The sequence below is a fragment of the Cherax quadricarinatus genome, chromosome 66 (assembly GCF_038502225.1).
Source record: "Cherax quadricarinatus isolate ZL_2023a chromosome 66, ASM3850222v1, whole genome shotgun sequence".
Lineage (NCBI taxonomy): Eukaryota > Metazoa > Arthropoda > Malacostraca > Decapoda > Parastacidae > Cherax > Cherax quadricarinatus.
Genome location: NC_091357.1, coordinates 11,506,862 through 11,534,215, shown reverse-complemented (window position 1 = coordinate 11,534,215; position 27,354 = coordinate 11,506,862). Strand labels below are relative to the sequence as shown.

The 27,354-nt window shown below is 38.3% G+C and overlaps 1 protein-coding gene across 3 annotated transcripts in view; it reads left to right on the top strand.

Annotated features, from left to right (window-relative positions):
• Nucleotides 1–26,905, top strand: part of LOC128704172 (protein O-linked-mannose beta-1,2-N-acetylglucosaminyltransferase 1) — a 113,183-nt gene extending 86,278 nt beyond the window's left edge. The window contains exons 7-15 of one of the 3 annotated variants that reach the window (XM_070099078.1): nt 355–425; nt 1,669–1,785; nt 2,192–2,353; nt 3,652–3,838; nt 14,904–15,088; nt 15,327–15,438; nt 15,625–15,681; nt 17,622–17,731; nt 22,984–26,889. In XM_070099078.1, coding sequence (XP_069955179.1) covers nt 355–425; nt 1,669–1,785; nt 2,192–2,353; nt 3,652–3,838; nt 14,904–15,088; nt 15,327–15,438; nt 15,625–15,681; nt 17,622–17,731; nt 22,984–23,695 — 1,713 coding nt within the window. In that variant the 3' untranslated portion in view covers nt 23,696–26,889. Of the gene's footprint in view, nt 1–354; nt 426–1,668; nt 1,786–2,191; nt 2,354–3,651; nt 3,839–14,903; nt 15,089–15,326; nt 15,439–15,624; nt 15,682–17,621; nt 17,732–22,983 lie in introns of all 3 variants that reach the window. The other 2 variants (XM_070099079.1, XM_070099080.1) reach the window with 2 other exon arrangements.
• The last annotated feature ends 449 nt before the right edge of the window (nt 26,906–27,354 follow it).

Here is a 27,354-nt window from a genome sequence, read left to right as displayed (position 1 = left end):
TGCATATTCTGAAATCACCTGTTTACTGTGATCTTATTGCATATATATATATATATATATATATATATATATATATATATATATATATATATATATATATATATATATATATATATATATATATATATATATATATATATATATATATATATATATATATATAAATATATTATATATATATATATATATATATATATATATATATATATATATATATATATATATATATATATATATATATATATATATATATATATATATATATGTATGGTGTGTGTAAATTTCTTATAGTTTTACTATGCATTTCCTTGTCAAATAATGCGTGTGTAAAATAATTTGTGACGGCACTTACAGCCAAGAATGGCACTGAAGGAGAGCATCCCGTGTGTGGTGGCAACGTCAAAGCATCCTTACCACTTGTACAGGTACGTAGCAGAGGACTCGTGGTTGAACATAATAATAATAATAATAATATAATAATATCTTTATTTACTACAAGTACATGTACAAGGTATACAGGCCTAGCTGACAATAATGACATACTACTATATACTCTTATTCTTATGAAAATGAACATTCTGAGGGTTATATTCAATTTATAGATACTAGTACAATAATATAGATGGAGTCGTTGAGAAACACGACCTTCAAGCTTGGACTCGCTGTCCCTGTCGTCACCCGCCCCAGCGTCCACAGCCGCATCATGAAGTATAAGGTGTGCTCTTTATGTCAAATCTAGTACTGTATAGTTTCATTTCTACACTATTACGATAACCGACATTTTTCAAAATTTTTACTTTACATTTAGATATTTTATGCATATTTTTAATAAATACTTTACCATCGAAATCGCTAATTACATTAACCAATACAAAACTCCTGGTAAATAATGTAAAACAAGCCAAAATACCTACATATACATTAATTATTAATTAGTTGCAATATCCCACAATGATGATTGCAAAGTCTCTCACTTTTAAGAGTCCACGGTAATTACATAATATAGTTCCCTGATTTTGTAGCACATATGTGTAGATAAAGTGCTGCGTACTCGGTTTGCGTGTGACCAGCAGTAACAGCCTGGTTGATCAGGCCCTGATCCACCGCAAGGCCTGGTCATGAGCCGAGTCGCTGGGGCGTTGACCCCCGAAACACCCTCCAGGTATACCAATATTTAAAAATTAATATAATCCCAAAATATTAATTTTCATGACGTGTTCACAGTAACCCGCCTTGTGGTTGACACATGTTGCAAGGCATTAAGATAATCAGCCATTGTAGTACATTCCGAAATTCTTGTTGCTGTTCATTTATTATAGATCCAAATGTGTTGTGTTAACTACGAATTTTTACAAAAGTTTATTATTATGGATCAGCGGTAAAACTTGCCAACACATCTAGTGAGACTAAAAAATAAAGAAAATATCCTGTGATTACCTACTGAATAGCGTGATTTTCTTCATTAAATTAATACCTTCACTACATGTGTTTTACCAAGACTTGACAATACTTACAGTGGATCCAAATGGCGTACTGCTGACAGTAGTGAGGGAAAACAAGAGCTTTGATTGGTGCGTTTCACACAGTAGAGTTCAACACAAGGAACGTCCCAATAAAACCTTGTTGTGTAGCCTGTTTTTTTCTTCACGTACAATATTCTTTCAACAGAGTTCTGCTACAGCTGGTACAGATGGCTGGTGGGGCCCAGACACCATTTTTCATCAGGCTGGAGGGTGACTGCCCAGCCACAGAGGACCTCGCCCGACTATTCAATATCCCCTTCAGGTAGGTGTTGGAAATCAAAATTTAAATCACTTTTAAGACAACTGCAGAAAATATCACAAATACGTTTAATGCAAATAGTGTAAAAATAATATACTAACTTGATGTTTAGTGTCATAGAAAATCCTTGCTGCTTTGCAATATATGCTAAATGGTTTTCAAGGAGTTATGCCTTGATACCTTGTGAAGGGCTCTTGATCTAAGGAATTGGAGCTAATCTTTCAACAAAGGTGATTACCTTTCATTCCTCAAGAGCTGTAGACCCCTCAGAATTTAGTGCTTTCTCTTGCATATGACATGTGATATATAATACTAATAACAAACTAGTACTGTTTCTACCATTACTACTACTACTACTACTAATAATAATAATCGTAATAATAATAGCAGGTTGTCCCCCTCCCACCAGGAAGTACTACACACCGGTGGTGGACAAGAGTACACAGAGCGTGACACAGCTTATCTCTGTGGTGACACGGAGTGCAGTGAATGACACCTTCACCTGGTACCCACACGCTGACAAGGTCATCTTCATGGAAGATGATGTGCTCCTCAGTCCGGACTTTCTCTGGTGAGAGAGAGAGAGATGCAGACAGACAGACATAGATACAGATTGGATAAAAGAATTAAAGCAGAAAAAAAGAGTATACGAAAGACATTATGAGAGTGAGCAAATAAATGTGTGTGAACTTGCCTGTTCTTGTGATTACATTTATATGTAAGTAAGTAAGTTTATTCAGGTATACACAAATACAGTTACATAGAATTATCATACATAGCAGCATATGTGTAGAGAACCTAGGATGACCCAAAAAAGTCAGACAGAGTGACTTATTTCCATTAGGGTCCTTGTTATTAGTTACATGATACACTGTGGGTGTATCCAAGGTTGTTGGTACTTCATTTGTCAGGATAAATTTCAAAATGTTCTGCTGACGCGAATCTTAGTCATACGATAACACTCAGCGGAGTCGAGCTTTTGATCATACCACGATTATTATTATTATCAAAAAATTATAATCAGAAAGAGTCATACGACAAAAAAAACTCAAATTTCGAGGCAACTCTGTAAAAAATGAAGATCACATAATAAGATTTTATGTATTATATTGGGTTATATTATGCTCAGTATGATGGTTGCTGTCATTAATCTATGCAGCAGTGTTAGCTAAAATCTTAACATTTGTTGCTGTGGGATATTTTTTTATTTTCTTGCTCTCCCCTTGTTGCCATATTTATCCGTCTAACATGTTTTCGGACTAATTATGCTATAGAAAAAATACTTGTATGTTCTTTGATCTTTGTATTTCCTTTGCATTTCTTTTTTTTTAATTTGTTGATCATTCAGACTAATAGGACTAGACTTGCAGTCTTCGTTTTTCTACAAATCCTCCTGTGTTTTTTTTTTTCAGTAATTCTTCCCGTTGCTTAATATAAATGTGCAGAGATTTCCTTTTTAGGTACATGTTTGTATTTCTATAACTGGCTACATGATGTGTTAAATAAAAAAAGGCACAATACCGTGACTGGAACGATACACAAATAACTCGCACATAGAAGAGAGGAGCTTAAGACGACGTTTCGGTCCGATCGAAACGTTATTGTAAGCTCTTCTCTCTTCTATGTGCGGGTTATTTGTGTATGATGTGTTAAACTTAGACCTTCTTGATTCAGTAAGATCATACTGACTTACTAGTTTTTCCTGTTTAGTTTTTATACTCATGTTTTCATAGCATTCAAGTTAAACAGCTTATATACACTGAACACTTGCCAATTTATAAATTGATTACAGCTAAAAAGCAGCATGCGCTGCGCATTCAACTGCTTATTTTTGTACGTACAGGAATGTGAGAAGTTTCTCATCCACAGGTACTTCCAGCAGACAGCTCAACTCATGGACGATGACCCAACCATACTGGCGGTCTCAGCACACCACACTTACTCCTTTCCTGGGCTGGGCTTCAACCCAACACGACTTCTTCGTGGGATCATGCCTCCTCAGTGGGGGTGGATGGCGACGCGCAGGTTTATCCAGGCTTGGGCCCCAGATTACTGGGTAGCAACCTGTAATTTCACGTCTTAAGGGATTCTCTGATTATTTACCCAGTTATGCAGAACAACCACGGGGGAAGTTGAATGAGTTATTACTCAACTCCCCCCGTGGTTGTTTGCATCTTGTATCGCTTGTTCGCGATTTTTATATTATCCAGTTATATACGTATTGTAGTTATATGCTAGTCTATTTGTGTTATCTTAGATCTTTAATGTAACGTTTCCTGCAAGAGTGGGAGAGATTTCCTCCAGTAAGGGTGACCTCGTGCATATCCTTCCAGATGTTTAAATTGATTCTCTCTCGCTGTGTGTGTGTGTATGTATGTATATATATATATATATATATATATATATGATGATGGAATGATGAAGTAAAGGGTGTGATAAAAGAGAAAAAGGTAGCTTATGAGAGGTTTTTACAAAGCAGAAGTGTTATAAGAAGAGCAGAGTATATGGAGAGTAAAAGAAAGGTAAAGAGAGTGGTGAGAGAGTGCAAAAGGAGAGCAGATGATAGAGTGGGAGAGGCACTGTCAAGAAATTTTAATGAAAATAAGAAAAAATTTTGGAGTGAGTTAAACAAGTTAAGAAAGCCTAGGGAAAATATGGATTTGTCAGTTAAAAACAGAGTAGGGGAGTTAGTAGATGGGGAGATGGAGGTATTGGGTAGATGGCGAGAATATTTTGAGGAACTTTTAAATGTTAAGGAAGAAACAGAGGCAGTAATTTCATGCACTGGTCAGGGAGGTATACCATCTTTTAGGAGTGAAGAAGAGCAGAATGTAAGTGTGGGGGAGGTACGTGAGGCATTACGTAAAATGAAAGGGGGTAAAGCAGCTGGAACTGATGGGATCATGACAGAAATGTTAAAAGCAGGGGGGGATATAGTGTTGGAGTGGTTGGTACTTTTGTTTAATAAATGTATGAAAGAGGGGAAGGTACCTAGGGATTGGCAGAGAGCATGTATAGTCCCTTTATATAAAGGGAAAGGGGACAAAAGAGACTGTAAAAATTATAGAGGAATAAGCTTACTGAGTATACCAGGAAAAGTGTACGGTAGGGTTATAATTGAAAGAATTAGAGGTAAGACAGAATGTAGGATTGCGGATGAGCAAGGAGGTTTTAGAGTGGGTAGGGGATGTGTAGATCAGGTGTTTACATTGAAGCATATATGTGAACAGTATTTAGATAAAGATAGGGAAGTTTTTATTGCATTTATGGATTTAGAAAAGGCATATGATAGAGTGGATAGAGGAGCAATGTGGCAGATGTTGCAAGTATATGGAATAGGTGGTAAGTTATTAAATGCTGTAAAGAGTTTTTATGAGGATAGTGAGGCTCAGGTTAGGGTGTGTAGAAGAGAGGGAGACTACTTCCCGGTAAAAGTAGGTCTTAGACAGGGATGTGTAATGTCACCATGGTTGTTTAATATATTTATAGATGGGGTTGTAAAGGAAGTAAATGCTAGGGTGTTTGGGAGAGGGGTGGGATTAAATTATGGGGAATCAAATTCAAAATGGGAATTGACACAGTTACTTTTTGCTGATGATACTGTGCTTATGGGAGATTCTAAAGAAAAATTGCAAAGGTTAGTGGATGAGTTTGGGAATGTGTGTAAAGGTAGAAAGTTGAAAGTGAACATAGAAAAGAGTAAGGTGATGAGGGTGTCAAATGATTTAGATAAAGAAAAATTGGATATCAAATTGGGGAGGAGGAGTATGGAAGAAGTGAATGTTTTCAGATACTTGGGAGTTGACGTGTCGGCGGATGGATTTATGAAGGATGAGGTTAATCATAGAATTGATGAGGGAAAAAAGGTGAGTGGTGCGTTGAGGTATATGTGGAGTCAAAAAACGTTATCTATGGAGGCAAAGAAGGGAATGTATGAAAGTATAGTAGTACCAACACTCTTATATGGGTGTGAAGCTTGGGTGGTAAATGCAGCAGCGAGGAGACGGTTGGAGGCAGCGGAGATGTCCTGTTTAAGGGCAATGTGTGGTGTAAATATTATGCAGAAAATTCGGAGTGTGGAAATTAGGAGAAGGTGTGGAGTTAATAAAAGTATTAGTCAGAGGGCAGAAGAGGGGTTGTTGAGGTGGTTTGGTCATTTAGAGAGAATGGATCACAGTAGAATGACATGGAAAGCATATAAATCTATAGGGGAAGGAAGGCGGGGTAGGGGTCGTCCTCGAAAGGGTTGGAGAGAGGGGGTAAAGGAGGTTTTGTGGGTAAGGGGCTTGGACTTCCAGCAAGCGTGCGTGAGCGTGTTAGATAGGAGTGAATGGAGACGAATGGTACTTGGGACCTGACGATCTGTTGGAGTGTGAGCAGGGTAATATTTAGTGAAGGGATTCAGGGAAACCGGTTATTTTCATATAGTCGGACTTGAGTCCTGGAAATGGGAAGTACAATGCCTGCACTTTAAAGGAGGGGTTTGGGATATTGGCAGTTTGGAGGGATATGTTGTGTATCTTTATATGTTTATGCTTCTAGACTGTTGTATTCTGAGCACCTCTGCAAAAACAGTGATAATGTGCGAGTGTGGTGAAAGTGTTGAATGATGATGAAAGTATTTTCTTTTTGGGGATTTTCTTTCTTTTTTGGGTCACCCTGCCTCGGTGGGAGACGGCCGACTTGTTGAAAAAAAAAAAAAAAAAAAAAAAAAATATATATATATATATATATATATATATATGCAATAAGATCACAGTAAACAGGTGATTTCAGAATATGCAAAACAACCACTCTGAAAGAATAGAGAAATTCCAAGCGCTTTCGTGACTACTCACATTATCAAGGAACTATGAAAGTAAAGCATCCAAGGAAGCTATATAAGGGGTCTGGCCAACACCTCACTATCAGATCCCACAACGGTTAAACACCTGACGCACGCCGACCCAACTTGGATAGGTCCTTTGCACAACTCACCCACAAACTATTCTACCCAAGAAAATTTAAAAATTATTATTTGTCCAGTGTATTATTAAAGTCTTCCCAAATTCTATTAATTATAAATGGATCAAATTTATATAAACCAAAGGAAATATTCATATTATTGTCAAAACTGCTTTTTATGAAACAAGATTCAATTATATTCCTGTCGACCATGGACTTGCTTGATACTACTTTCTCAACTTTTTGAAAATCAATTGGATGGTTAAAATCTCTTACATGAATAAATAGAGCATTGGAATCTTGTCCAGTTCTAATGCTATATTTATGTTGTTTTAATCTTAGTTCGAGATTTTTACCAGTTTGACCGTAATAAACTTTATCGCAAATTTTACAAGGAATCTTATAGACACATCCATCAGCATTTTGGGGGGAATTCTTTATCAAAAGTTTTTTTACTGTATCAAGATTTTTGAATACAACTTTAATATTAAAAGTCTTAAGAAGAGAAGGCATATCAACCAAGTTTTCATGGTAAGGGAGAACCAACATATTTTTAGTTGAATAAGGCTGGTTGTCCCTTTTTGGATTGTAAAAAGTATTTCTAGCAATTTTCATATAGTCGGACTTGAGTCCTGGAAATGGGAAGTACAATGCCTGCACTTTAAAGGAGGGGTTTGGGATATTGGCAGTTTGGAGGGATATGTTGTGTATCTTTATATGTGTATGCTTCTAGACTGTTGTATTCTGAGCATCTCTGCAAAAACAGTGATAATGTGCGAGTGTGGTGAAAGTGTTGAATGATGATGAAAGTATTTTCTTTTTGGGGATTTTCTTTCTTTTTTTTGGGTCACCCTGCCTCGGTGGGAGACGGCCGACTTGTTGAAAAAAAAAAAATATATACATATATATATATATACATATATATATGTATATATATATACATATATATATATATATATATATATATATTCTTTCTTTCAACACAGCGGCCGTATCCCACCGAGGCGGGGTGGCCCAAAAGAAAAAACCAAAGTTTCTCCTTTCAAATTTAGTAATATATACAGGAGAAGGGGTTACTAGCCCCTTGCTCCCGGCATTTTAGTCGCCTCTTACAACACGCATGGCCTACGGAGGAAGAATTCTGTTCCACTTCCCCATGGAGATAAGAGGAAATAAACAAGAACAAGAACTAGAAAGAAAATAGAAGAAAACCCAAAGGGGTATGTATATATACGCTTGTACATGTATGTGTAGTGTGACCTGAGTGTAAGTAGAAGTAGCAAGACGTACCTGAAATTTTGCATGTTCATGAGACAGAAAAAGGACACCAGCAATACTACCATCATGTAAAACAATTACAGGCTTTCGTTTTACACTCACATGGCAGGACGGTAGTACCTCCCTGGGCGGTTGCTGTCTACCAACCTACTACCTAGGATATATATATATATATACTTGGGACCTGACGATCTGTTGGAGTGTGAGCAGGGTAATATTTAGTGAAGGGATTCAGGGAAACCGGTTATTTTCATATAGTCGGACTTGAGTCCTGGAAATGGGAAGTACAATGCCTGCACTTTAAAGGAGGGGTTTGGGATATTGGCAGTTTGGAGGGATATGTTGTGTATCTTTATACGTATATGCTTCTAAGCTGTTGTATTCTGAGCACATATGCAAAAGCAGTGATAATGTGTGAGTGTGGTGAAAGTGTTGAATGATGATGAAAGTATTTTCTTTTTGGGGATTTTCTTTCTCTTTTGGGTCACCCTGCCTCGGTGGGAGACGACCAACTTGTTGAATATATATATATATATATATATATATATATATATATATATATATATTTTTTTTTTTTTTTTTTTTTTTTTTTTTCAACAAGTCGGCCGTCTCCCACCGAGGCAGGGTGACCCAAAAAAGAAAGAAAATCCCCAAAAAGAAAATACTTTCATCATCATTCAACACTTTCACCACACTCGCACATTATCACTGTTTTTGCAGAGGTGCTCAGAATACAACAGTCTAGAAGCATACACATATAAAGATACACAACATATCCCTCCAAACTGCCAATATCCCAAACCCCTCCTTTAAAGTGCAGGCATTGTACTTCCCATTTCCAGGACTCAAGTCCGACTATATGAAAATAACCGGTTTCCCTGAATCCCTTCACTAAATATTACCCTGCTCACACTCCAACAGATCGTCAGGTCCCAAGTACCATTCGTCTCCATTCACTCCTATCTAACACGCTCACGCACGCTTGCTGGAAGTCCAAGCCCCTTACCCACAAAACCTCCTTTACCCCCTCTCTCCAACCCTTTCGAGGACGACCCCTACCCCGCCTTCCTTCCCCTATAGATTTATATGCTTTCCATGTCATTCTACTTTGATCCATTCTCTCTAAATGACCAAACCACCTCAACAACCCCTCTTCTGCCCTCTGACTAATACTTTTATTAACTCCACACCTTCTCCTAATTTCCACACTCCGAATTTTCTGCATAATATTTACACCACACATTGCCCTTAAACAGGACATCTCCACTGCCTCCAACCGTCTCCTCGCTGCTGCATTTACCACCCAAGCTTCACACCCATATAAGAGTGTTGGTACTACTATACTTTCATACATTCCCTTCTTTGCCTCCATAGATAACGTTTTTTGACTCCACATATACCTCAACGCACCACTCACCTTTTTTCCCTCATCAATTCTATGATTAACCTCATCCTTCATAAATCCATCCGCCGACACGTCAACTCCCAAGTATCTGAAAACATTCACTTCTTCCATACTCCTCCTCCCCAATTTGATATCCAATTTTTCTTTATCTAAATCATTTGACACCCTCATCACCTTACTCTTTTCTATGTTCACTTTCAACTTTCTACCTTTACACACATTCCCAAACTCATCCACTAACCTTTGCAATTTTTCTTTAGAATCTCCCATAAGCACAGTATCATCAGCAAAAAGTAACTGTGTCAATTCCCATTTTGAATTTGATTCCCCATAATTTAATCCCACCCCTCTCCCAAACACCCTAGCATTTACTTCCTTAACAACCCCATCTATAAATATATTAAACAACCATGGTGACATTACACATCCCTGTCTAAGACCTACTTTTACCGGGAAATAGTCTCCCTCTGTTCTACACACCCTAACCTGAGCCTCACTATCTTCATAAAAACTCTTTACAGCATTTAATAACTTACCACCTATTCCATATACTTGCAACATCTGCCACATTGCTCCTCTATCCACTCTATCATATGCCTTTTCTAAATCCATAAATGCAATAAAAACTTCCCTACCTTTATCTAAATACTGTTCACATATATGCTTCAATGTAAACACTTGATCTACACATCCCCTACCCACTCTGAAACCTCCTTGCTCATCCGCAATCCTACATTCTGTCTTACCTCTAATTCTTTCAATTATAACCCTACCGTACACTTTTCCTGGTATACTCAGTAAGCTTATTCCTCTATAATTTTTACAGTCTCTTTTGTCCCCTTTCCCTTTATATAAAGGGACTATACATGCTCTCCGCCAATCCCTAGGTACCTTCCCCTCTTTCATACATTTATTGAACAAAAGTACCAACCACTCCAACACTATATCCCCCCCTGCTTTTAACATTTCTGTCATGATCCCATCAGTACCAGCTGCTTTACCCCCTTTCATTTTACGTAATGCCTCACGTACCTCCCCCACACTTACATTCTGCTCTTCTTCACTCCTAAAAGATGGTATACCTCCCTGACCAGTGCATGAAATTACTGCCTCTGTTTCTTCCTTAACATTTAAAAGTTCCTCAAAATATTCTCGCCATCTACCTAATACCTCCATCTCCCCATCTACTAACTCCCCTACTCTGTTTTTAACTGACAAATCCATATTTTCCCTTGGCTTTCTTAACTTGTTTAACTCACTCCAAAATTTTTTCTTATTTTCATTAAAATTTCTTGACAGTGCCTCTCCCACTCTATCATCTGCTCTCCTTTTGCACTCTCTCACCACTCTCTTTACCTTTCTTTTACTCTCCATATATTCTGCTCTTCTTATAACACTTCTGCTTTGTAAAAACCTCTCATAAGCTACCTTTTTCTCTTTTATCACACCCTTTACTTCATCATTCCACCAATCACTCCTCTTTCCTCCTGCACCCACCCTCCTATAACCACAAACTTCTGCCCCACATTCTAATACTGCATTTTTAAAACTATTCCAACCCTCTTCAACCCCCCCATTACTCATCTTTGCACTATCCCACCTTTCTGCTAATAGTCGCTTATATCTCGCCCGAACTTCCTCCTCCCTTAGTTTATACACTTTCACCTCCCTCTTACTTGTTGTTGCCACCTTCCTCTTTTCCCATCTACCTCTTACTCTAACTGTAGCTACAACTAAATAATGATCCGATATATCAGTTGCCCCTCTATAAACATGTACATCCTGGAGCCTACCCATCAACCTTTTATCCACCAATACATAATCTAATAAACTACTTTCATTACGTGCTACATCATACCTTGTATATTTATTTATCCTCTTTTTCATAAAATATGTATTACTTATTACCAAATTTCTTTCTACACATAGCTCAATTAAAGGCTCCCCATTTACATTTACCCCTGGCACCCCAAATTTACCTACTACTCCCTCCATAACATTTTTACCCACTTTAGCATTGAAATCCCCAACCACCATTACTCTCACACTTGAGTCAAAACTCCCCACGCATTCACTCAACATTTCCCAAAATCTCTCTCTCTCCTCTACACTTCTCTCTTCTCCAGGTGCATACACGCTTATTATAACCCACTTTTCACAACCAATCTTTATTTTACTCCACATAATCCTTGAATTAATACATTTATAGTCCCTCTTTTCCTGCCATAGCTTATCCTTCAACATTATTGCTACTCCTTCTTTAGCTCTAACTCTATTTGAAACCCCTGACCTAATCCCATTTATTCCTCTCCATTGAAACTCTCCCACCCCCTTCAGCTTTGTTTCACTTAAAGCCAGGACATCCAGCTTCTTCTCATTCATAACATCCACAATCATCTCTTTCTTATCATCTGCACAACATCCACGCACATTCAGACTTCCCACTTTGACAATTTTCTTCTTCTTATTCTTTTTAGTAATCTTTACAGGAAAAGGGGTTACTAGCCCATTGTTCCCGGCATTTTAGTTGACTTTTACAACACGCATGGCTTACGGAGGAAAGATTCTTATTCCACTTCCCCATGGATATAAAAGGAAAATTAATAAGACCAAGAACTATTAAGATAAAATCAAAGAAAACTCAGATGAGTGTGTATGAATAAATGTGTATATGTATGTGTAGTGTGACCTAAGTGTAAGTAGAAGTAGCAAGACATGCCTGTAATCTTGCATATTTATGAGACAGACAAAAGACATCAGCAATCCTACCATCATGTAAAACAATTACAGGCTTTCGTTTTACACTCACTTGGCAGGACGGTAGTACCTCCCTGGGTGGTTGCTGTCTACCAACCTACTACCATATATATATATATATATATATATATATATATATATATATATATATATGCAAAACAACCACTCTGAAAGAATAGAGAAATTCCAAGCGCTTTCGTGACTACTCACATTATCAAGGAACTATGAAAGTAAAGCATCCAAGGAAGCTATATAAGGGGTCTGGTCGGCACCTCACTATCAGATCCCACAACGGTTTAAACACGTGACGCGCGGCGAGCCAACTTGGAAAGGTCCTTGGCACAACTCACCCCACAAACTATTCTACCCAAGAAATAAGAAATTTTAAAGATTATTTGTCCAGTGTATTATTAAATTCTTCCCAAATTCTATTAATTATAAATGAATCTAATTTATATAAACCAAAGGAAATATTCATATTATTGTCAAAACTGCTTTTTATGAAACAAGATTCAATTATATTCCTGTCGACCATGGACTTGCTTGATACTACTTTCTCAACTTTTTGAAAATCAATTGGATGGTTAAAATCTCTTACATGAATAAATAGAGCATTGGAATCTTGTCCAGTTCTAATGCTATATTTATGTTGTTTTAATCTTAGTTCGAGATTTTTACCAGTTTGACCGTAATAAACTTTATCGCAAATTTTACAAGGAATCTTATAGACACATCCATCAGCATTTTGGGGGGAATTCTTTATCAAAAGTTTTTTTACTGTATCGAGATTTTTGAATACAACTTTAATATTAAAAGTCTTAAGAAGAGAAGGCATATCAACCAAGTTTTCATGGTAAGGGAGAACAAACATATTTTTATTTGAATAAGGCTGGTTGTCCCTTTTTGGATTGTAAAAAGTATTTCTGGCAACTTTAAAAGATTTATCAATTACATTTCTTGGGTATTTTAAATCATTACCTATTTAAAATACATACACACACACACATACACACACACACATACACACATACACACACACATACACACACATACACACACACATACACACACACATACACACACACATACACACACACATACACACACACATACACACACACACACACACACACACACACACAATATATATATATATGTATATATATATATATATATATAGGTAGTAGGTTGGTAGACAGCAACCGCCCAGGGAGGTACTACCGTCCTGCCAAGTGAGTGTAAAACGAAAGCCTGTAATTGTTTTACATGATGGTAGGATTGCTGGTGTCCTTTTTTCTGTCTCATGAACATGCAAGATTTCAGGTACGTCTTGCTACTTCTACTTACACTTAGGTCACACTACACATACATGTACAAGCACATATATACACACCCCTCTGGGTTTTCTTCTATTTTCTTTCTAGTTCTTATTCTTGTTTATTTCCTCTTATCTCCATGGGGAAGTGGAACAGAATTCTTCCTCCGTAAGCCATGCGTGTTGTAAGAGGCAACTAAAATGCCGGGAGCAAGGGGCTAGTAACCTCTTCTCCTGTATATATTACTAAATGTAAAAGGAGAAACTTTCGTTTTTCCTTTTGGGCCACCCCGCCTCGGTGGGATACGGCCGGTGTGTTGAAAGAAAGAAAGATATATATATATATATATATATATGTGTGTATGTGTATATATATGTATATATGTGTATGTATTTCTCCATGGGGAAGTGGAACAGAATTCTTCCTCCGTAAGCCATGCGCGTCGTAAGAGGCGACTAAAATGCCAGGAGCAAGGGGCTAGTAACCCCTTCTCCTGTATATATTACTAAATGTAAAAGGAGAAACTTTCGTTTTTCCTTTTGGGCCACCCTGCCTCGGTGGGATACAGCCGGTGTGTTGAAAGAAGAAAGAAATATATATATATATAATATATATATACATATATATAATATACATTTTATATATATATATACATATATATATATATATATATATATATATATATATATTTTTTTTTTTTTTTTTTTTTTTTTTTTTTCAACAAGTCGGGGGTAAAGAGGGGGTAAAGGAGGTTTTGTGGGCGAGGGGCTTGGACTTCCAGCAATTGTGCGTGAGCGTGTTAGATAGGAGTGAATGGAGACGAATGGTACTTGGGACCTGACGATCTGTTGGAGTGTGAGCAGGGTAATATTTAGTGAAGGGATTCAGGGAAACCGGTTATTTTCATTTAGTCGGACTTGAGTCCTGGAAATTTGAAGTACAGTGCCTGCACTCTAAAGGAGGGGTTTGGGATATTGGCAGTTTGGAGGGATATGTTGTGTATCTTTATACGTATATGGTTTTAAACTGTTGTATTCTTGGCACCTCTGCAAAAACAGTGATAATGTGTGAGTGTGGTGAAAGTGTTGAGTGATGATGAAAGTATTTTCTTTTTGGGGATTTTCTTTCTTTTTTGCGTCACCCTGCCTCGGTGGGAAACGGCCGACTTGTTGAATATATATATATATATATATATATATATATATATATATATATATATATATATATATATATATATATATATATATATATATATATATATATATATATATATATATAATGTGTGTATATGTGTCAGAATCCTTCAGAACACTTGCACAATAAACACTAAGTCACATATTTTAGCACGCCTGCTGCAACATCCAAGATCGGTGCTTCAAGACAAGTAATTTACTCATGTCTCTCTTGCTTGTCACCCACAGGGAGACTGGGACTACTGGGTGATGGCCATGGCACGGTCGAAGGGTCTAGATATAGTGTTTCCCGAAATATCTCGCTCCCTCCACGCTGGAAGCTGTGGCACTCACATTGACGGCTTCCTCCAGGCAATGGTCTTCAGTCGGCAGTCAGCCATTCGCACCCTCACGAATCTTACTGGCATTGATGGGTCTGTATGTTTGCAAAGTTGCACGCGTTAGTGTGTGTATGTGTGTACTCGCCTATATGTAATTGCATGGGTCGATTCACAGCTCCTCTGTATGTGTGTGTGTGTGTGTGTGCACAGCGCCTGGGAAATGGGAGGTAATCAGGTGTGATCCAAGTAAAGGGAGGTTAGGTGCTCCATAATTTGAGTAATAACTTCTGTCTTATGGCAGCTCTCACTCATATGACTCCTTTATTTCCAGATTATTTCGAGAGGCGTACTCAGCAGAGGTGCACAGTGATGTGGCCCGAGCCACACCTCTCACTCTGACATCACCAAGTGACTGTGGCCCTAACCTTGTGCCAATTAAACAGGTATGACTTAACAGACATGTAGGCCTATATCATAATTTTGTTAATGTGTAATCAGTCAAAGCTTTATTTTTTGTCAGTATGCAGTACAATATAAATAAACACTACATACAACATAAGATAAATAAAGGAATTATATATTGTTACACTATGCAGCTTGTGTAAATCTTAGCAACATCCTTATTCCAGGACGGTCCATTTGTTATGTTCTTCAGTGACCAGCGGGAACGCTACGCTATCTTACTAGTGAGTCATCTAACATAACCAGTTTCCTTTTGTGTGATGAATGGTTTTGAAAACCTACAAGTTGAAAAACTGAGACACTTATGCAACATATGGGAATCTTTATTGAAGAAACGTTTCGCCACACAGAGGCTTCATCAGTCTTATACAGAGCAAGAAGGTATAAGGAGAGGAGGAGTTTCCTTTTTGCTGTTAAGAGATAATAACAGATGCTGTAATTCATCGGAGGGAGGATTGGGACTGGCTCTAAGTCTTCAGACGGCGTCGGATTCGCAGCAGTGTTTCCGGACAGCGTCGTGCGGGGGCATTTACTATCTTCGGCTAGCATTTTTACTGCTGAATTGTATGCCATTCTTGCAGCACTTATTCGTATCGCATCTATGCCTGTGTCATCATTTCTGGTAGTCTCAGACTCCCTTAGTGCTCTACAGGCTATACAAAAATTTGATACATCTCACCCCCTAGTTCTCCGTATCCAACTTTGGCTACGCCGTATCTCTACCAAACATAAAGATATTGTTTTTTGTTGGGTCCCTGGTCATGTCGACGTACAGGGCAATGAACAGGCAGACACTGCTGTGCGGTCAGCAGTACATGACCTACCAATTTCCTATAGAGGTGTTCCATTTCTGGACTATTTTGCTGCAATAGCTACCCACCTTCGCACCCGTTGGCAACAACGTTGGTCAACTCTGCTCGGTAACAAACTTCATTCTATTAAACCGAGCATAGGTTACTGGCCGTCTTCTTGTCATCAGTGCCGAGGTTGGGAGACCACTCTCTCCCGCCTTTGCATTGGCCACACTCGTCTTACTCATGGGTATCTCATGGAGAGGCACCCTGTTCCTTTCTGTGAGCAGTGTCAAGTTCCAGTATCGATTAGCCACATTCTGTTAGACTGCCCTCTCTATCAACGAGCACGCAGAATTTACCTCCAACGTCGTCTTCGTTCTACTACTCTCTCTTTACCTTCCCTTCTTGCTGATGGACCCTCCTTTAATCCTGACTCTCTCATTGACTTATTGACAACGACTGATTTACTCCACAAATTCTGATGATACTTTTCGCACTCCCCTCAGCCCTTTCTAGTTCAGTCTCTTGCTGCCCTTTACCCTTTCACCATCCACTACCCCGCTGTTATCCGTAACCTATTACTCCTCCATCTCCCTTTTGCCACCTGATGCCCTCGCTTCCTTCCTGCCCTGCAGCACTGTATAGTCCTTGTGGCTTAGCGCTTCTTTTTGATTATAATAATAATAATAATTGGAACTGGATTTCTATGAATTCGAATTGTTCATTCAGTGAGATTTTACAATAGTGTCATTACGATTTTCCGAGTCTTCTACTGTAATTCATAGTGTCTAAGTAACATAAGAGATAGCTATGGAATATTTATTTAGAAATAATTCGGTTAGTTTAGCATAATTTAATTTATAATTTATACCATGCTGTAAGTACAGGAGCTCCCCAGCATACGAACGCTAAAAGTTACAAATATCTACTCTTACAGATGAAGCTCTTGGAAACCATTTGCACCTTTTACAACAGCTGGTACACAGTTTGATAATTTGTTAATCATAACCATTCTTTGTATTGTTTTCTATAAAACAACTCGTTTGTAATTTAAAACATTAAGAACATAACATGTCTGTAAGTTAATTTACCAGGAATACATATGCGAATTGAAACATTAGGAACACAGCATATGTAAGTTGGAACACTACGAACACAATACGTTTTTAAGTTGAAAGCCAGGACACAACACGTTTATAAGTTGAAACATCAGGAACACATCACTTATAAAGTTGAGACACCAGAAAAATAACACTTGTAAATTGGGAACTTTCTGTATTTTAACTAACCTTAGCTCTTATTAAAAGTTAATTATTATTATTTATTATTATTATACTCTAAGTTATCCAGTTTTTATCCTTTTTTGCTAGTGTCTTGGAATGTACACTGGTGACATACGGGGAGACTTCGAGCATGTGCAGATCCTACGGATCCAAGGCCACAAGCTGTACCTGGTAGAGTGCCCACAGTCACCACACTGGTAGGTAGAACGAGGCTCAAACCCGCATTTGGGTTACCGGTATTTGTAACTGTCTTGGGAATCTTTCATTTAACGATCGCTTGTTTAGATTATTGGAGTCTGAACTATTGACGGATCTTGTGATTAGAGACCCGTTTCAGAAGATACTGCCCATCCTGTTAACTAACGAACAGAACACCAAACGCACATATTATGGCACAATGTACCTAAACTTATTACTGTATATAAACTTTCAAATATATCATTATAAAGCGAAATAATAGCGTTTATAAAATATGAATACGTTTTTTATGCGACCCACAGCAGATTGCTAACACTATGTACCTTCTTGCTGGTAGGTAAATAGCAGCAGCAAATGTAAGAAAACATTTCCAACGTTTCCACTTATACTGGAATCGAATCTAGGTCATTCAAAATGCTAGCCGAATGCACTACTTGAACCCCAGGTCGCATCCTGGGGAAAAATATCAAAGGACCACAATAGAAATAAGCCAGATATGGTGGTTTTCTTGGGTTATCATTGGTTAATAACCCGAATAAAACCTGCATCTCATACGTATTTCTCCTGATGATTATTTAGACTGTGTATCCCTTGATTCTAAGAAGTTCCTTAGTAAGTTTATTTAGGTACAGGTACACATAAGTATAATTATCATACATCATTTAACGTGTAAATTACCTAGGATGACCCAAAAAATGTCAGTGACTGGTTCTCGCTCATCTCAGTGCATCCAACCTGGCACGACCAGAACTTGTATAAATAAAACAGTTGTGATGAATGGTTTGAAAAACCGACAAGTTGAAGATTGAGACACTTATGCAGCATATGGGAATCTTTATTCAGGAAACGTTTCGCCACACAGTGGCTTCATCAGTCCAAGATTGATGGACTGAACACATCGACTCCAGGTTGAGGGACTGATTACCTCATTCTCCTCCTCTCCTTACACTTTCCTCTTTGTATTGGACTGATGAAGCCACTGTGTGGCGAAACGTTTCCTGAATAAAGATTCCCATATGCTGCATAAGTGTCTCAATCTTCATAAATAAAACAGCACATGTAATGACCCCAATAATAATAATAATAATAATAATAATAATAATAATAATAATAATAATAATAATAATATCTTTATTTCTACAATTACATGTACATGGTATACAAGCCTAGCAGACATCAGTGACATACTATTATATAAAAAACAGCTTGTTATACAGAGCATTTCGAGCAAATTAGGTCAGTTTTGTCCCAGGATGCGACCCACACCAGCCGACTAACTCCCATGGGGAGTACTCATTTTACGGATGGGGAACATAGACAACCAGTGTAAAAGAAACACGTTCAATGTTTCTACTTTCGTTGGGAATCGAACCCAGACACTTGCAGGGTGAAGCGAGAGCTTTAGCCACCAGGCCACGGGGGACCAATGGAAATAACTCACGTTGTCTGACTTTTTTGGGTTATCCTAGGTTCTTTACACACATGTTGCTATGTATGATAATCTATGTAACTGTATTTGTGTATAACTGAATAAGCTTACTGTTTACTGTGTTCTCAAAGTCTAGCCTGATGGTGTAAACTCTCCATTAGTCCGTCGAGTGAAAAAAGTGATAGAAAACGAGGGTGAGTGAAGGTATACTAGAATAAAAACTGTGAGATAGGCTTTGGCATTTTTTTGCAGGAAAGTAGAGGTTATTGGGAGGCAATTGCGTTCATAGCTAGTCAACAGAAAAGAAATCAGACACCTTATCTGAAGTAGGGGTTGTGGTCTTCATAGTTGCCCATTCGTTGGGTAGCCCACAGAAGGATAGCTACGACTACGGAGACTCGCCAAGCCTATCGTACAGAGACCCATGGACTCATCTTTTGTTTTCTTAGAAGTTAAGCCTACACCTCAGACTACAGCCCATCAGTAGGCAACACTTTGGTGAGTGAATTGAGGTAAAAATGGGAGATTCAGTGTTGACCTCACTGAATAATTTGGTGGATCTCGCAAAGTTCTGTCGTTAACTGTGGGTGGTTTGAGTGCTAGTTCATTCATAAATATGCTACCCAAACTGCGGACCCCCCACAAATTAAGTTTTGGCAGCTTCGGGTAAGTTGGCCTACCAGCGGTTTGTGGTAGGGCATTATATTTAGCTAGGGCTCAAACCTCGAGACTGTTCAACTGCCTCCCAGCACACATAAGGGGGATTACCAACAGACCCCTGGCAGTCTTCAAGCTGGCACTGGACAAGCACCTAAAGTCAGTTCCTGGTCAGCCGGGCTGTGGCTCGTACGTTGGTTTGCGTGCAGCCAGCAGCAACAGCCTGGTTGATCAGGCTCTGATCCACCAGGAGGCCTGGTCACAGACCGGGCCGCGGGGGCGTTGACCCCCGGAACTCTCTCCAGGTAAACTCCAGGTAATCCACCAGCCCCTGTACAATCTTGGCCTTGTGGCTGCTCCCTAACGGTGTCTCTCCATACCCCTTGATCAAAGTGCCTTCTTTTTGGGCATCAGCCTTCATTACTGTGTTATGCCCTCCTAATGACAATCCTTAATCTGGTTACCCCCCACCCCGTCTACACTAACTAGGTGGTTCCTTAAACATCTTGAGTGTGCTGAGTGAAAAATTTGAAGCCTAAACTGTTAAAACTAAATAGATTTGTTATAGCTTTTTTCAAGATCAGTGGTCTCAAGTCTATTAATATTTTTTTTTCCACGGTCAGGTCGATCAGATTATTTTCTCCGCTTAGAATTATTACAATTGTTTTAGAGCAGTCCTAAACTACTCCTTAGAAGTTGTAAGATACAGAATTCTTTGTCATCTTTAGTTTCGGTCCTTTTCTGCCAGTTATTTTCATTCATTACTATACATATCTTTCCTAGACTTTTCTGAACGATTTTTAAGCTATTCTGAATAATTTTAAGCTTGTCTTTTGAACGATTTTTCATGTCTTGTCCCAGAGAAGTTTCTATTTTTTGCTTTTAAATCAAGACAACTTTTCAGTTTCGCTTGACTTTTTTTATATTTAAAATGGATGCATCAGCATTCAAGGATGGGAAGGGGAAAGGTTCCTTGATGCTGGTGAAGGGCTCTTGATACAAACCTGATTATCTCCCACTTTCCCCAGAAGATGCACATGTAGATTCAGCGTTTTTCTCTGAATTTGGTATTAGTAAAGATAGCCTAAGTAAACCATGGTAACCATTAATTAATACATTCTCACTGGGCATAGGTCCACAAATAAAGACAGGTTGATAAGTTCAAATTCAAATTCAAATTCAAAGTTTATTCTCTATAAGGATTACAATGCTGAGTTTACAGAAATTTGGTTATTGTGTGGTTTACATGTAGTAAAATAGTGATTACAGAGTGTACCACTAGAACGCTTAGCATGGCTAGGCATTTTGGGCAGACTTAATTTTATTCTTAATTGTAAAATATTACAAATTATGAGGTAAGTTGGTATTATGGCTAAGTGACTAAATACTAGTTTGTGAGTTTAGCAATGTGAATGCTTTTGTTTTGGCACAGTACATAGTTTCAGTATTGGAGTATCACAGGATTCATTATTTTAAGATTGAGATTAATATTTCTGTTTATGGTCAAATGAGTGAGTGAAAGTGTGAACCACCAGGTGGTATTCGTGTAGTTAGTTGACGGGGTGTATCAGGGAGATAAGATGTTTTCTAATGGTAGTTTTGAAGGTGATGAATGTGTCTGCAGTTCTAGAGTTCTCAGGTAGGGTATTCCAGATTTTAGGGCCTTTGACATACATTGAATTTTTGTAAAGGTTTAGTCGGACACGGGGAATGTCGTAGAGATGTTTGTGTCTGGTGTTATGCCTGTGGGTTCTGTCACAACTATCAAGAAAGCGTTTTAGGTCAAGGTTGATATGAGAGTTTAAGGCCCTGTAGATGTAGATTGCACAGTAGTAAGTGTGGATGTACTGAACTGGGAGTAAGTTTAAGTCTATGAAGAGTGGGGGGGGGTGTGTTGCCAGGGATGGGATTTAGTGATTATTCTTACTGCAGCTTTTTGTTGGGTTATTATTGGCTTTAGGTGTGTTGCTGCAGTTGATCCCCAAGCACAAATAGCATAGGTGAGGTATGGATAAATAAGTGAGTGGTATAGTGTGAGAAGGGCATTTTGCGGCACGTAGTATCGTATCTTGGAGAGGATCCCAACCGTTTTGGATACTTTTTTGGTTATATGCTGGATATGGGTGCTGAAATTCAGGTTGTTGTCAAGGTATAAGCCTAGGAATTTGCCCCCATTATTTCTGGTAATTAGAGTGTTGTCAATCTTAATGTTAATTTGTGCATCTCCTGCGCTGCTACCAAACATAATATAGTAGGTTTTGTCAGTGTTAAGCGTAAGTTTATTGGCTGTCATCCAAGTCGATATTTTAATCAGCTCCTCATTCACAATGGTGTTGAGGGTGGCAAGATTAGGGTGAGATTTGACATAAGTCGTGTCGTCAGCAAAGAGAATGGGTTTCAGGTGTGGGATACATTTGGAAGGTCATTGATGTATATGAGGAAGAGCAAGGGACCAAGGGGACATGTCGGTATAACATTATCATATTCAAAAATAAGGACACATATCTTACTGAGCAAGCTTTTATTGCCTCAATATAAGCTTGTTCTGCAACTTTTCTCTTTGTTAGTGAAAGAACACAAGTACCTAAGACATTTTTATTGGATGTGTTTCAGCCTTGGAATTTTGGAGTGACCAAGATCCCAGGACCGAAGATGACCGAAGCCTATCCCGTATAATTGTTTTTCATTCATATCGATATCATTATACATTTTACCTTCATTTTGTGTCTTGTCGTTATACTAATATTAACGCCATTTCGGTGACAAAGACAGTTGCAGAAAGGAATTTAAATGCGACGTCTCACCCGTGAGTCAAGTTTCTGTAGTCAATGGCTGAAGAAACCTGTTTCTTAGGCGAAATTTGTCAGTAAAGTTCCTCTCTACAATTGTGTCTTCGCCACTTGTCTCCAATACGCCATTTTGTCCAGGGCAAGGAAAAAAAAGGTCTTTTGTACAGGCGATATGTTGTCTGAATGTACTTTCCAATTTCTGCTTTTGTATATTTTCAGAGCTATCCAACGTTGTATCATCACTGATACTAGGCAGTTTGTTCCACTCATCTATGTTTCATTGCCAAACTAATGCTTTCCTATACTCTTAAATATTTTCTAATGTTGAATTAATATAATTTCTGCGGAGAATATGATACAGTGTGTTTCTCCTCAGTGTGAGTGTACCTCAACACTACACAGCTGTACCTCATGATGACCACCTGATGGAGGCACTGACGGCCCTTGATTTCTTCCGACGGAGCCGGGAGCTGCGAACAGCCTTTCGGGTCAGACGACCCTCTCGGGATTTCCTGGAGGAGGCGCAGCTGGACAATGTTATCACAGGGTATGCTGTCACCGGCATGGATGGTCCCACACTCTTCCTGAATAAGGGACTGGTGATGCCAATAGAAACACAAAAGGTGCCAAGCGGGATTTTTGGGTCTACCAGTCAATATGACATTATTAGTGAAAGTGAACCAAGTGGCAATGCACAGTTCCAAATTCATGATATTTACTCATTGAAAAATGCTGTGAAAGACAGTGAATTTGAAAAGTTTTACGAAGACATTAGTGACAAAGTTAAAAACAATGACAGTCTGCATTCTGTAGTTAAAATCAACCATGAAGCTGATGTAAGACCAATGAAGGTATTCAGAAATCAGAGAGCAATAAGTATTGAAGCGATGGGTCCACACACATACGCTTACTACAAAGTCTGCGTAACGTCCACCTGTGTAGTTTGGGATCCCTTGTTACCCCACCAGCATCTGCCGTACCTGCTGAATGTTGCAGCTGAGAAGTCCCAAACTGACAATATTTCATATGATGTGACTTTAGAATTCACTGTCCAAGATTTTTATAACAATCCAGGCTTGTTCGATTAATATCACTAAATTCTGAACAGTTCCTTATACAATGTACTGTACGCGAAGTAGTGCATATAAATCTGTTCAAATATTATACAATCGGTGATTTATTCATCTGGCTTGTGAATAAAGTGCTCTTGTGAGGGGATAATATTAACAGTATGATAACTAAACATGATCATTCTAGAATTACTTTATCTAGGTATATTTCCTTTTACTTACTGCCCCCTGTTCACCCATCAGTAAATAGGTATCCGAGGAAGGCGAGACATAGGCAATGAAAGTCTTTCCATCTGCTGCCCCTGTTCACCTAGGAGTAAATAAGTATACCTGGGTGCTAGCAGACTGTTGTGGATTACATCCTGAGGGACAAGATTAACCTGAAATACTCTACATAACCAGGAGCTTTCGCTATAGTATGCCAGTGATGTCAGCTAGGTCTGTATCAGTTGTACCATGTAATTGTTGAAATAGTTTATTATTATTTTCTTAACTGGTGGTGAACAGGGGACCCAGAGTGTCATCGATAGGCCTAATTAACCAACCACCCAAATCAATCAGGGTAATCACACAATACCTAGTAACCACTTTGATAATAATAATAATAATAATAATAATAATAATAATAATAATAATAATAATAATAATAATAATAATGTAAGTAAAAATAATTCTCATGAAAATGATTCATAATTCGTAATATAGTGTTTGTGTTTGAATTCTCCCTTCAAGGGAAATTGGTTAAAGGCTCGTGATCCGAGGAACTGCGAATAAAAAAAAATGAAATTCCTTTCTCCTCCCTTGGATCAAGTCTGATTAGCTTCCATTCCATAGGCACTGTAGGACCCCTCCTGGTTTAACGCTTTCCCATAAATATACGTGTCCATGAAGTCATTATGCAGATAAAATATATTTTGGTTAACTTTACAGTTTTCTTTCGTACATAACAACTATAGGTTTACAACTAACTGGTAGCTATGAAGATTTAACCTAGGATAACAAAAGACAGGTTAGTGTGATTTATTTGTTTATATATAGCAACGAAATATTAAAGTTTGACTTTAAAAATTGTCTACTGTTAGAAGCTAAGATGTCAAGGATACTGAGTCGACTTATTATTTTGTTTAAAATAAGGGCCACAAGTATAAGCCATATTATTTCCACGAAATTACGGTATACGTACTGGAAAATTTTGAGGAATTTACATAAAATCCTCTGAACGCTTATATCTAGACTTCATTAAGTATGTATGATGAACTTTTGTATGATAATCGACACCATGCCCAGCCCTTCTAGAGTAAGGTAGGTGCCTGAGCCCGAGCTTGCAGCTTAGCAGACCAGAGAGCCCTAGCTTCACCCTACGAGAAGCTAGGCCTGGGGACAGTTGGTCCCAAAGATGAGGGGGTACTTGTGCCTCCTATGGGAGACTTAGGTCTCAGACACTCCCTAGACAGGGAGCCAAGGCCGGGCCACCACTTGGAAAAGGCCTGGGCCGGGAGAAATAAGATAAGATTTCGTTCGGATTTTTAACCCCGGAGGGTTAGCCACCCAGGATAACCCAAGAAAGTCAGTGCGTCATCGAGGACTGTCTAACTTATTTCCATTGGGGTCCTTAATCTTGTCCCCCAGGATGCGACCCACACCAGTTGACTAACACCCAGGTACCTATTTGCTGCTAGGTGAACAGGACAATAGGTGTAAGGAAACGTGTCGAAATGTTTCCACCCGCCGGGAATCGAACCCGGGCCCTCCATGTGTGAAGCGGGAGCTTTAGCCACCGGTCGAATCTTTAATAATAATGATGACGCTAATCCATGTTTTGGGTTTTAAACTATCATTAACTGGTGATGTACAGATGTCATAAAGCCTTTATTGACTAGTGTGGTCTATAGACGTATATAAAAACAATTTATAAAATGTTATAATGGTGGAATTACCAACAATGTGTTAGGTAAAAGGACACATGTGCAACTCTCCTTTTACCTAACATAACAGTATAAAACAGCCAAATTAGCATCCCCTTTAGTAAATTATTAAGCGTCTATAGAACTACAATTTAATTTGCATAAACATTTGTAAACCAAATATTATTTCTATTTTAACGTAGTTACCCACAAATTTACTTTTGTTTTCTTTGATAGTATCAGGCCGGATCCTGCGCAGTCAGCCTTTTTATACTGAATAATCCACAACAAATAAATTTGGAAAAATTATTACATTATATTACGTTAGCAAGACATACGTAAATCAGCCAGATTTACTTATTTCGGAAGATCATTAACAGAGAGACGAATAAATCCATTATAATAATAATCCATATAATGGAGACGCCAGGCCGCGACCCACGGAATCAGTGGTCCATGTGCAGACGAACACGGGAACAAAGACAATTTTCCTGGTCTCTCCCGGTCATTGTTATGCTCGTATATTTTACTGTGTGATCTGTTGATCTTCATAATTACTTACCGAAATCTGGAAACTGTAACTGACCATTAGTTAGAAGATATCATGTTTTAGCTAAATTATTATGGTTATTATTATACCCGAGGCCCTTACCTTCTGGTGTATACACAAACCATAATTTGAAAGGGGCGGTTATAGTACTAATGGTTATAATTTTAATTTTTAAGAGAGGGTGGACCGGTAAGCCAGCGGAAGGCCTCAGTCAGATGACCAAAAGCTCCAGCTACGGGTCATATTCAAATTCAGATTTTTATTTCTTTGCAAAGTTTACAATGTGTGACTGATATGTTATAAGGAGTCTATTCCCATGCATAGTTTACAATGTTTAATTACAATATTGATTTGCAAGTGCAACGAAAGCCACTATCATGCCGAGGCATTTCTAAGATTACGACCCACGTTAGGAAACATTTGTAATATTTCCTGACAAACCTAACCTAACCTGGTGTGTATTACCATATTATATATATCTGCCTTGAAGGGATACAACCTTAATGCTTCATTAAATTATGTTTATTAGGGGTTATTTTATATTGTAAATAAATATCATCGATTTATAAATGAGGAAATAAAAACATTACTGTTTAAGGTTAAGAATTCCCAAGAAATAAGTTTTATTCAGGCTAAATTTATTGATTTTTTTTTAATTCTACTTTATTATGTATTCGCAGGGAAGTAATATGCGGGGTATATACATTGAGATGTGTATGTATATACTGAGAGTTTACTTTTATCCCTAGTTTAGGGATTTGAATATTCTTGATTATGTGAGTTAGACCTGCCTGGCATGGGCCAGTTGGCCTACCTACCTACATTCTTGTATATGGTGAACGGGCGACATGCAACCTTATGACACTCTTAAGATAAGATAAGATAAGATAAGATTTCGTTCGGATTTTTAACCCCGGAGGATTAGCCACCCAGGATAACCCAAGAAAGTCAGTGCGTCATCGAGGACTGTCTAACTTATTTCCATTGGGGTCCTTAATCTTGTCCCCCAGGATGCGACCCACACCAGTCGACTAACACCCAGGTACCTATTTGCTGCTAGGTGAACAGGACAACAGGTGTAAGGAAACGTGTCGAAATGTTTCCACCCGCCGGGAATCGAACCCGGGCCCTCCGTGTGTGAAGCGGGAGCTTTAGCCACCAGTCGATAGTCTTTAAACCCACTTAACCAACCAACTTCTAAAGCCATACTATTAATACATCGC